Below are 11,881 nucleotides of genomic sequence, written 5' to 3'. Positions count from 1 at the left end.
CATAAACAGAAAGGCCGCTCAGCAAGGAAGAAGCCACTGCTACAAAACTGGCATAAAAAAGCCAGACTACGTTTTGCAACTGCACGTGTTGACAAAGATCGTACTTTTTGGAGAAATGTCCTCTGGTCTGATGAAACAACAATAGAACTCTTTGGCCATAATGACCACCGTTATGTTTTGAGGAAAAAGGGGAGGCTTGCAAACCGACGAGCACCATCCCAACCGTGAAGAACGGGGGTTGCAGCAACATATTGTGGGGGTGCTTTGCTGCAGGAGGGACTGGTGCACTTCACAAAATAGATGGCGTCATGAGGAAAGAAAATTATATGGTTATATTGAAGCAACATCTCCAGACATCAGTCAGGAAGTTAAAGCTTGGTCACAAATGGGTCTTCCAAATGGATAATGACCCCAAGCATACTTCCAAAGTTGTGTCAAAATGGCTTAAGTACAACAAAGTCAAAGTATTGGAGTGGCCTTCACAAAGCCCTATCCTCAATCCTATAGAACATTTGTGGGCAGAACTGAAAAAGTGTGTGCGAGCAAGGAGGCCTACACATCTGACTCGGTTACACCAGCTCTGTCAGGAGGAATGGGCCAAAATTCAACCAACTTTTTGTTGGAAGCTTGTGGAAGGCTTCCTGACCCAAGTTAAACAATTTAAAGGCAATGCTACCAAATTCTAATTGAGTGTGTGTAAACTTCTGACCCACTGGGAATGTGATGAAAGAAATAAAAGCTGAAATATATCATTCTCTCTACTGTTATTCTGACATTTCACATTCTAAAAAGTGACCTAAGACAGGGAATTTTTACTAGGATTAAATGTCAGGAATTGTGAAAAATTGAGTTTAAATGTATTTGGATAAGGTGTATGTAATCCTCCGACTTCAACTGTATGTATATGTATGTGTGAAAGACACCAAGAGATGGTGTATATTTGGCATTGTGTTTTCAAATTATTGTCATGTTGAAAGGTGAATTCATTTCCCAATGTCTGGTGGAAAGAAGACTGAACCAAGTTTTCCTCTTGGATGTTACCTGTGCTTAGCTACATTCCATTTATGTTCTATTCCGAAAAACCTCCAAGTCCTTGACGTAATGTATTGGATTTGTCACAAACAGAACACCTTGTATTTAGGACAAAAAGTGAATTGCTTTGCTACATTTTCTACGGGCATCCTTCGTTTTACTCTTGTCAGTTTAGCTAGTATTGTGGAATAACTGCAATGTTATTGGTCCACCCTAAGTTTTCTCCTATCACAGCCATTAAACTTTGTGACTGTTTTAGTCACGATTGGCCTCATGGTGAAATTCCTGAGCGGTTTCCTTTCACTTTAGCAACTGAGTTAGGAAGGACGGCAGTATCTTGGTAGTGACTGGGTGCATTGATACACCATATAAAGTGTCATTCATAACTTAACCATGCTCAAAGGGCTATTCAATGTCTGTCTTTTTTCTTTAACCCATCTACGAAAAAGTGCCCTTCTCTGCGAGGCATTGGAAAACCTCCCTGGTGTTTGTGGTTGAACAGAGATGAGGAAGTGTCAGATTCTCCTCTGCGAGGTGGGTGTAGAGTCAGGTGCAGGAGAGCAAGAATATCCAGGAAGGGCATTTTATTACTGTCCACCAACACAACAGGCACATGACCACAAACGTAGCCACAAGAACACAGGAACGCAGTCTAGTAAACAAAACGGAGGTAACACTCCTCTGCTAAACTAACGTGTGGGCAAAACAGTCCCGTGAAAATACACCTGCTTAAAAGTAAAAAAATATATTAAAAAAACGTCCCAAACTAACGGCAGTAATGCAAACAATCCCGCACAAAACCTAGCGTGTAGGGCGAGATTAAATAAACTATACACAGGTGAACACAAGACAGACAAAACCAAATGAAAAGGAAAAGGGATTGGTGGCAGCTAGTAGGTAGGCGTCGACGACCACCAAGCGCCGCCCGAACAGGGAGAGGAGGCACCTTCGGTGGAAGTCGTGACAGGAAGTCATTCCAAAATCATGTTAAATACTATTTTTGAACACTGTGTCCATGCAACTTATTATGTGACTTCTTATGTAAGCTTGCCATAACAAAGGGGTTGAATACTTATTTACTTTTTAAAATTAATTTGTAAAAAGAAAATCTAAAAACATAATACCACTTTGACAGTATGGAGTATTGTGTGTAGGCCATTTGTCACAAAATCTCAATTTAATCAATTTCAAATTCAGGCTGTAACACAATTTTTATGTCAAGGGGTGTGAATACATTCTGAGGGCACTGAATACAAAACATTAAAAAATCACGTTTTTTTGAATGAATTGTGTATTTAATTTGCATAGATTAAGGTGCCAGGTCGGACAATTTTGACTACATTTGATGTGTAGATGTGCTGTCTATAATCACCCTTTAGTCAAACCTTTTCATAAAATAATACTGGTTTGTATCTTCATTACATTTGTCAAACTGTAAGTTGAAGAAACAAGTACTGTATTGCAGTTCAAAATAAATTACTTCATAGTTAATCAAGAGAGGAAATAACAAACAAAAAATAAATATTGGAATGAAGCTTATTATAAATTAAATAAATAAATGATAACCATTTTAGTCAGTGGACAGCACAGCTTGAAACCACAAATGACATGACTAATAAATATATAAACATACTTTGTTCAGCTCAGCTGTAACTTTGATTAACAATCAGATGCATAATATAAAAAGTAGTACATTGAACAAAAACCATATGGCCTTTTAAGCTTATTAACAATTTTCACTTGATCTTCTCGGATGCAGTCCTGTGTAGTCAAGTGATTTTCCATGCATTAAAGTCCCGTGATTAGCAGATATAGATGATTGGCTGTTCTTGTGATGACAATTGGTCACAGATGTTAGCGTTGTCACCTCAGAAGAGACCATTTCTTCTGGTGTACTGTACATTGTAAGATCTGCGTCTGTGCCAGCGTCTCCTTATAGCTGCACATCCACCACATAAAATGCACTGCAAAACAAGATGGAGAAGTATGATTCACATGTAAAATTAAATCATTGCAGAAATGTAGCATATTTTTTAAATAAATATGTAAACGATATACACAGTACAAGTGAACACAAGACTATACGTACACATAGCAGGATCCACAGAGGTACCAAAATGATAGCGATGCCACAAGGGATGATAATGGCCAGAGCCCAGCCAGGAAAACCTCCACTTGTGGTATTGAAAGGAGTGGTCAGCAACAGAGTAGGAAGGGGTGTGGTTGCTTCTACGGTTGTCGTTGTGGGTGCTGCTGTTGTGGTGGTCGTAGCAGCTACAGTTGTGGTTTTTGTAGCAGCTACAGTTGTGGTTGTCGAAGGAGCTGGAGTTGTGGTTGTTGAAGGAGCTTCCATTGTAGTGGTTGTAGGAGCTATAGCTGTTGTAATTAGAGCAGCATTATCAGCTGCAGTTGTAGGAGCTGCAGTTGCAGTTGTAGGAACTGCAGTTGTAGGAGCTGCAGTTGTAGGGGCTGCAGTTGCAGCTGTAGGAGCTGCAGTGGCAGCTTTAGGAGCCGCAGTTGTTGGAGCTGCAGTTGTTGGAGCTGCAGTTGTTGGAGCTGCAGTTGTTAGAGCTGCAGTTGTAGGAGCTGCAGTTGTAGGAGCTGCAATTGGGGTCTTCGTAAAAGCTGCAGTTGTTGTCGTAGTAGATGCTGTAGTTGTAGGGGTGGTAGGACCAATGGTTGTTGTAGTAAGAGCTGAATTGATTGTCATAGCAGCTTTTGTGGTGCTGGTTGAAGGAGCTACAGTTATTGGAGTAAGAGCTTTAGTTGTTGTAGGTATGGTAGATGTAGTGGTTGTAGGCGCTATAGTTGCCGTCGGAGCAACAGTTGTCATTGTAGGTGCGGCTGTTGTAGTGGTCATAAGAGCTAAAAATGTTATAGTAGGAGGTGCAGTTATGGTTGTAGCTTTAGCTGCAGTTGTAGTTATTGTAGCAGGTGCTGCTGTTGTAATGGTCGGAGTAGGTGTTGTGGTTGTCGTAGCGGCTTCAGTTGAAGTTATTGTAGCAGGTGCTGCAGTGTTTGTCAAAGTAGATACAGGTGTTCTTGTAGGTGATGCAATGGTTGTTGAAGTAAGTGCTGCAGTTGTAGTGGTCGTAGAAGCTACAGTTGTTATAGGTGCTGCTGTTGTAATGGTCGTAGTAGGTGTTGTGGTTATCGTAGGAGCTTCAGTTGTTGTTGTAGGTGCTTCTGTTGTTGTGGTTGTAGGATCTAAAGTTGTTGTAGTAGGAGCTGCAGTTATGGTTGTCATAAGAACTGCATTTGTTGTCATAGTAGGTGCTGCTGGGGTAGTGATTGTAAGAGCTGCAGTGGTTGTTGAAGTAGATGCTGCAGTTGTAGTGGTCATAGGAGCTACAGATGTTGTCATATGAACTTCAGTTGTAGTTATTATAGCAGTTGCTGCAGTGGTTGGCGAAGTAGGTGGTGTAGTTGTAGTGGTCGTAGGAGCTACAGATGTCACTGCAGGTGCTGCAGTTGTGCTGGTAGTAGGATCTGCAGTTGTGCTTGTCGTAGGATCTGCAGTTGTGGTTGTCATAGTAAGTGCTGCAGTTGTTATTGTTGTAGTAGGTGCTGCAGATGTTGTTCCCGTAGTAGGTGCTGCAGTTGTAGTTGGTGCTGCATTTGCGGTTGTCGTAGGAGCTTCGATTGTAATTGTCGTAATAGGTGCTGCAGTTGTGGTTATCGTAAGAGCTTCAGTTGTAGTTGTAGTATGTGCTGCAGTCGTAGTAGTTGTAAGAGTTATAGTTGGTGTAGAAGGAGCTGAAGTGATTGTCGAAGTAGCTGCTGACATTGTAGTGGTTGGGTATATATTTGTTGTCATAGAAGCTACAGTTGTTGTTGTAGGTGCAGCTGTTTTAGTGGTCGTAGAATCTAAAGTTGCAGTAGTAGTATCAGTTGTGGTTGTCGTAGGAGCTGCGTTTGTAGTGGTCGTTGTAGGTGTTTCTGCTGTAGTGGTCGTTGGATCTAAAGTTGTAGTAGAAGCTGCAGTTGTGGTTGTCGTAGGAACTGCATTTGTAGTTGTTGTAGTAGGTGCTGCTGCTGCAGTGGTTGTTAAAGTAGGAGCTGCAGTGGTTTTTGAAGTAGTAGCTGCAGTGGTTGTTGAAGTAGGTTCTGCAGTTGTAGTGGTCGTAGGAGCTAAAGATGTTGTAGCTGGAGCTGTATTGACTGTCGAAGTAGGTTCTGCAGTTGTATTGGTCGTAGGAGCTAAAGATGTTGTAGCTGGAGCTGTAGTGATTGTCGAAGTAGTTGCTGCAGTTGTAGTGGTAGTAGGATATATAGTTGTTTTCGAAGAAGCTAAAGTTGTTATAGATGCTGCTGTTGTAATGGTCGTAGGAGGTGTTGTGGTTATCGTAAGAGCTTCAGTTGTCGTTGTAGGTGCTGCTGCTGTTGTGGTCGAAAGATCTAAAGTTGTTGTAGTAGGAGCTGCAGTTGTGGTTGTTGTATTAACTGCATTTGTAGTTGTTGAAGTAGGTGCTGCAGTTGTAGTGGTCATAGGAGCTACAGTTGTCTTTGTAGGTGCTGCAGTTGTAATTGTCGTAGTAAGTGCTGCAGATGTAGTTGTCGTAGTAGGTGCTGCAGATGTAGTTGTCGAAGTTGGTGCTGCAGATGTAGGTGTCGTAATTGGTGCTGCAATTGTTGTTATCGTTGGAGCTTTAGTTATCGTTGTATTATGTGAAGCAGTCGTTGAGGTTGTAAGAGCTACAGTTGTTGTAGTAGGAGCTGAAGTTATTTTCACAGTAGCTGCTGACGTTGTAGTGGTTGGGGATATATTTGTTGTCGTAGAAGCTTCAGTTGTTGTTGTAGGGGCTTCTGTTGTGGTTGTCAAAGGAGCTGCATTTGTAGTTGTTGTAGTTGGTGCTGCTGTTGTAATGGTTGTACGAGCTGCAGTGGTTGTTGTAGTAGGAGATGCAGTGGTTGTCGAAGTAGGTGCTTCTGGAGTAGTTGTTGTAAGAGCTGCAGTGGTTGTTGAAGTAGGTGCTGCAGTTGAAGTGGTCATAGGAGCTACAGATGCTGTAGTTGGAGCTGCAGTTGTGGTTGTCGTCGGCGCTGAAGTCGTGGTTGTCGTAGCAGCTTCGGTTGTAGTTGTTGAAGTAGGTGCTGCAGTTGTCGAAGTAGGTGCTGCAGTTGTGGGGGTCGTTGGAGCTACAGTTGTTGCAGTTGGAGATGCAGTTGTTGTTGTCATAGTAGGTGGTGTAGTTGTGGTCGTAGGAGCTACAGTTGTCGTTATAAGTGCGGCAGTTGTGGGGGTCGTTGGAGCTACAGTTGTTGTCATAGTAGGTGTTGTGGTTGTCGTAGTACGTGTTGTCGTAGTAGGTGTTGCAGTTGTCGTAGTAGGTGCTGCAGTTGTGGTGGTCAAAGGAGCTACAGTTGTGGTTGTCGTAGTAGATGTTGTGGTTGTCGTAGTAGTTTCGGTTGTAGTTGTTGTAGTAGGTGCTGCAGTTGTAGTTGTAGGTGTTGTAGTTGTCGTACCAGCTTCGGTTGTAGCTGTTGTAGTAGGTGCTGCATTTGTAGTGGTCATAGGAGCTACAGATGTTGTCGTAGGAGTATCAGTTGTAGTTATTTTAGCAGATGCTGCAGCAGTTGTCGAAGTAGGTGGTGTAGTTGTGGTCGTAGGAGCTACAGTTGTCATTGTAGGTGCTGCAGTTGTGGGGGTCGTTGGAGCTACAGTTGTTGTAGTTGGAGCTGCAGTTGTTGTCGTAGTAGGTGTTGTGGTTGTCGTAGTAGGTGTTGTGGTTGTCGAAGTAGGTGTTGTGGTGGTCGTAGGAGCTTCAGTTGTGGTTGTCGTAGTAGGTGTTGTGGTTGTCGTAGTAGGTGTTGTGGTTGTCGTAGTAGGTGTTGTAGTTGTCGTACCAGCTTCGGTTGTAGCTGTTGTAGTAGGTGCTACAGTTGTGGTGGTCATTGGAGCTACAGATGTTGTCGTAGGAGTATCAGTTGTAGTTATTTTAGCAGATGCTGCAGCGGTTGTCGAAGTAGGTGGTGTAGTTGTGGTGGTTGTAGATGCTACAGTTGTCAAAGTTGGAGTTGTGGATGTCGTAGTAGGTGTTGTAGTTGTGGTCGTAGGAGCTTCAGTTGTCATTGTAGGTGCTGCAGTTGTGGGGGTCGTAGGAGCTACAGTTGATGTAGTTGGAGTTGTGGATGTTGTAGTAGGTGTTGTGGTTGTCGTAGTAGGTGCTGCAGTTGTGGTGGTCTTAGATGCTACAGTTGTCAAAGATGGAGTTGTGGTTGTCGTAGTTGGAGCTGCAGTTGTGGTTGTCGTTGGAGCTCCAGTTGTTGAAGTTGGAGCTGCAGTTGTTGTTGTCGTAGTAGGTGTTGTAGTTGTCGTAGTAGGCGTTGAAGTCGTGGTTGTCGTCGCAGCTTCAGTTGTAGTAGGTGCTGCAGTTGTAGTTGTTGAAGTAGGTGCTGCAGTTGTTGTTGTAGGTGCTGGGGTTGTGGGGGTCGTCGGAGCTACAGTTGTTGTAGTTGGAGCTGCAGTTGTGGTTGTCGTAGGAGGTACAGTTGTGGTTGTCGCAGTAGGTACAGTTGTGCTTGTCGTAGTAGGTGTTGTGGTTGTCGTTGTAGGTGATGCGGTTGTGGTGGTCGTAGGAGCTACTGTTGTTGCAGTTGGAGCTGCAGTTGTGGTTGTCGTAGGAGGTACAGTTGTGGTTGTCGTAGTAGGTGTTGTGGTTGTCGTAGTAGGTGATGCGGTTGTGGTGGTCGTAGGAGCTACTGTTGTTGCAGTTGGAGCTGCAGTTGTGGTTGTCGTAGGAGGTACAGTTGTGGTTGTCGTAGTAGGTGTTGTGGTTGTCGTAGTAGGTGTTGTGGTTGTCGTAGTAGGTGATGCGGTTGTGGTGGTCGTAGGAGCTACTGTTGTTGTAGTTGGAGCTGCAGTTGTGGGGTTCGTTGGAGCTGCAGTTGTTGTCGTAGTAGGTGTTGTGGTTGTCGTAGTAGGTGTTGTAGTTGTCGTACCAGCTTCGGTTGTAGTTGTTGTAGTAGGTGCTGTAGTTGTAGTGGTCATAGGAGCTACAGATGTTGTCGTAGGAGTATCAGTTGTAGTTATTTTAGAAGATGCTGCAGCGGCTGTCGAAGTAGGTGGTGTAGTTGTGGTCGTAGGAGCTACAGTTGTCGTCGTAGGAGCTACAGTTGTTGTAGTTGGTGTTGTGGTTGTCATAGTTGGAGCTGCAGTTGTTGTTGTTGTAGTAGGTGTTGTGGTTGTCATAGTAGGTGTTGTAGTTGTCGTAGTAGGCGCAGAAGTCGTGGTTGTCGTAGCAGCTTCGGTCGTAGTAGGTGCTGCAGTTGTAGTTGTTGAAGTAGGTGCTGCAGTTGTGGTCATAGGAGCTACAGTTGTCGTTGTAGGTGCTGAGGTTGTGGGGGTCGTAGGAGCTACAGTTGTTGTAGTTGGAGCTGCAATTGTGGTTGTCGTAGGAGGTACAGTTGTGGTTGTCGTAGTAGGTGTTGTGGTTGTCGTAGTAGGTGTTGTGGTTGTCGTAGTAGGTGTTGTGGTTGTCATAGTAGGTGATGCAGTTGTGGTGGTCGTAGGAGCTACAGTTGTTGAAGTTGGAGTTGCAGTTGTGGTTGTCGTAGGAGGTGCATTTGTAGTTGTTGTAGGAGATCCAGTGGTTGTTGTAGTAGGTGTTGTGGTTGTGGTGGTCGTTGGAGCTACAGTTGTTGTAGTTGGAGCTGCAGTTGTGGTTGTCGTAGTAGGTGTTGTGGTTGTCATAGGAGGTGTTGTAGTTGTCGTAGTAGGCGCTGAAGTCGTGGTTGTCGTAGCAGTTTCGGTTATAGTTGTCGTAGTTGGTGCAACAGTTGTAGTTGTCGAAGTAGGTGCTGCAGTTGTAGTGGTCATAGGAGCTACAGATGTTGTTGTAGGAGTATCAGTTGTAGTTATTTTAGCAGATGCTGCAGCGGTTGTTGAAGTAGGTGGTGGAGTTGTGGTCGTAGGAGCTGCAGTTGTTGAAGTTGTAGCTGCAGTTGTGGTTGTCGTAGGAGCTACAGTTGTGGTTGTCGTAGTAGGTGTTGTGGTTGTCGTAGTAGGTGTTGTAGTTGTCGTACCAGCTTCGGTTGTAGTTGTTGAAGTAGGTGCTGCAGTTGTAGTTGTCATAGGAGCTACAGATGTTGTCGTAGGAGTATCAGTTGTAGTTATTTTAGCAGATGCTGCAGCGGTTGTCGAAGTAGATGGTGTAGTTGTGGTCGTAGGAGCTACAGTTGTCGTCGTAGGAGCTACAGTTGTTATAGTTGGTGTTGTGGATGTCAAAGTTGGAGTTGTGGTTGTCGTAGTTGGAGCTGCAGTTTTGGTTGTCGTTGGAGCTACAGTTGTTGGAGCTGCAGTTGTTGTTGTCGTGGTAGGTGTTGTGGTTGTCGTAGTAGGTGTTGTAGTTGTCGTAGTAGGCACTGAAGTCGTGGTTGTCGTAGCAGCTTCGGTTGTAGTAGGTGATGCAGTTGTGGTCGTAGGAGCTACAGTTGTCATTGTGGGTGCGGAGGTTGTGGGGGTCGTAGGAGCTACAGTTGTTGTAGTTGGAGCTGCAGTTGTGGTTGTCGTAGGAGGTACAGTTGTGGTTGTCGTAGTAGGTGTTGTGGTTGTGGTGGTCGTAGGAGCTACAGTTGTTGTAATTGAAGCTGCAGTTGTGGTTGTCGTAGGAGGCACAGTTGTGGTTGTCGTAGGAGGTACAGTTGTGGTTGTCGTATGAGGTACAGTTGTGGTTGTCGTAGGAGGTACAGTTGTGGTTGTCGTAGGAGGTACAGTTGTGGTTGTCGTAGTAGGTGTTGTGGTTGTCGTAGTAGGTGTTGTGGTTGTCGTAGTAGGTGATGCAGTTGTGGTGGTCATAGGAGCTACTGTTGTTGTAGTTGGAGCTGCAGTTGTGGTTGTCATAGGAGCTACAGTTATGGTTGTAGGTGCTTTTGTTGTAGTGGTTGTAGTAGGAGTATCAGTTGTTGTTGTCGTAGAAGCTGCATTTGTAGTGGTCGTAGTGGGTGCTTCTGTTGTAGTGGTCGTGGGATCTAAAGTTGTAATAGGAGCTGCAGTTGTTGTTGTCGTAGGAGCTGCATTTGTAGTTGTTGTAGGAGATACAGTGGTTGTTGTAGTAGGTGTTGTGGTTGTGGTGGTCATAGGAGCTACAGTTGGAGTTGGAGCTGCAGTTGTGGTTGTCGTAGTAGGTAATGTCGGTGTTGTCGTTGTTGTAGTAGGCGCTGACGTCGTGGTTGTCGTAGCAGCTTCGGTTGTGGTTGCCGTAGTAGGTGCAGCAGTTGTGGTGGTCGTAGGAGCTACAGTTGTTGTAGTTGGAGTTGCAGTTGTGGTTGTCGTAGGAGCTACAGTTGTGGTTGTCATAGTAGGTGTTGTCGTAGTAGGTGTTGTAGTTGTCATAGTAGGTGCTGAAGTCATCGTTATTGTTGCAGTTTCGGTTGTAGTTGTCGTAGTAGGTGCTGCAGTTGTAGTTGTTGAAGTAGGTGCTGCAGTTGTGGTCGTAGGAGCTACAGTTGTCGTTGTAGGTGCTGCAGTTATGGGGGTCGTAGGAGCTACAGTTGTTGTAGTTGGAGCTGCAGTTGTGGTTGTCGTAGTAGGTGTTGTGGTTGCCATAGTAGGTGTTGTGGTTGCCGTAGTAGGTGTTGTGGTTGCCGTAGTAGGTGTTGTGGTTGTCGTAGTAGGTGTTGTAGTTGTTGTAGTAGGTTCTGCAGTTGTGGTGGTCGTAGGAGCTACAGCTGTGGTTGTCATCGTAGGTGTTGTGGTTGTCGTAGTAGGCGCTGAAGTCGTGGTTGTCGTAGCAGCTTCGGTTGTAGTTGTCGTAGTATGTACTGCAGTTGTGGTTATCATAGGAGCTTCAGTTGTAGTTGTAGGTGCTGCAGTTGTGGGGGTCATAGGAGCTACAGTTGTTGTAGTTGGAGTTGTGGTTGTCGAAGGAGGTACAGTTGTGGTTTTCGTAGTAGGTGATGTGGTTGTCGTAGTAGGTGTTGTAGTTGTCGTAGTAGGTGCTGCAGTTGTGGTGGTCATAGGATTTACAGGTGTAGTTGGAGCTGCAGTTGTGGTGGTCGTAGGACCTATAGTTGTTGTAGCAGCTTCAGTTGTAGTTGTTGAAGTAGGTGCTGCAGTTGTAGTGGTCATAGGCGCTACAGATGTTGTCGTAGAAGCCTCAGTTGTGGGGGTCATAGGAGCTACAGTTGTTGAAGTTGGAGCTGCAGTTGTGGTTGTCGGAGCTGCAGTGGCTGTCGTAGAAGCTGCTGTCGTTGTGGTTGTTGCAGTAGGTGCAGCTGGTGTAGTGGTCGTAGGACTTACAGTTGTAGGAAGAGCTGCATTGGTTGTCGTTGAAGCAACAGTTGTTGTCGAAGGAGTTTCAGTTGTTGTAGTAGGAGCTACAGTTATTGTCATAGGAGCTACACTTGTCGTCATAGGAGCTACACTTGTCGCCATAGGAGCTGCAGTTGTCGTAAGAGCTGCAGTTGTCGTAGGAGCTGCAGTTGACGTAGGAGCTGCAGTTGTCGTAGGAGCTGCAATTGTCGTAGGAGCTGCAGTTGTCATGGGAGCTGCAGTTGTCATAGAAGCTGCAGTTGTTGTAGGAGCAGCAGTTGTCGTAGGAGCTGCAGTTGTCGTAGTAGCTGCAGTTGTCGTAGAAGCTGCAGTTGTCGTTGGAGCTGCAGTTGTCGTTGGAGCTGCAGTTGTCGTAGGAGCTGCAGTTGTCGTAGGAGCTGCAGTTGTCGTAGGAGCTGCAGTTGTCGTAGGAGCTGCAGTTGTCGTAGGAGCTGCAGTTGTCGTAGGAGCTGCAGTTGTCGTTGGAGCTGCAGTTGTGGTCAGAACTCCATGGATATTCCAGCATAAAAACACTGTGATTTATGAGATGAATGGTTAATATGTTTATTGCGCACAATATCAACATTTCCAAGATTT

General features: G+C 45.0%; 2 protein-coding genes across 2 annotated transcripts; both read right to left on the bottom strand.

The window, feature by feature from the left end:
* Positions 1 to 1,547: 1,547 nt before the first annotated feature.
* LOC135553314 (mucin-2-like) lies at positions 1,548 to 6,547 on the bottom strand. Its single transcript, XM_064985476.1, has 2 exons — positions 3,122 to 6,547; positions 1,548 to 1,559 (listed from the first exon to the last, which is right to left on the bottom strand). Exons 1-2 carry the CDS (start codon positions 6,545 to 6,547, stop codon positions 1,548 to 1,550), a joined length of 3,438 nt encoding a protein of 1,145 aa, XP_064841548.1.
* A 43-nt stretch (positions 6,548 to 6,590) lies between these two features.
* Positions 6,591 to 10,813, bottom strand: LOC135553313 (mucin-2-like). Its single transcript, XM_064985475.1, has 3 exons — positions 8,179 to 10,813; positions 6,915 to 7,956; positions 6,591 to 6,795 (listed from the first exon to the last, which is right to left on the bottom strand). Exons 1-3 carry the CDS (start codon positions 10,811 to 10,813, stop codon positions 6,591 to 6,593), a joined length of 3,882 nt encoding a protein of 1,293 aa, XP_064841547.1.
* Positions 10,814 to 11,881: the final 1,068 nt, after the last annotated feature.

This window comes from Oncorhynchus masou, chromosome 13 (assembly GCF_036934945.1).
Source record: "Oncorhynchus masou masou isolate Uvic2021 chromosome 13, UVic_Omas_1.1, whole genome shotgun sequence".
Taxonomy (NCBI): Eukaryota; Metazoa; Chordata; class Actinopteri; order Salmoniformes; family Salmonidae; genus Oncorhynchus; species Oncorhynchus masou.
The sequence above is the reverse complement of the archived record's forward strand: the minus strand, read 5'-3'. Positions and strand labels throughout refer to the sequence as shown.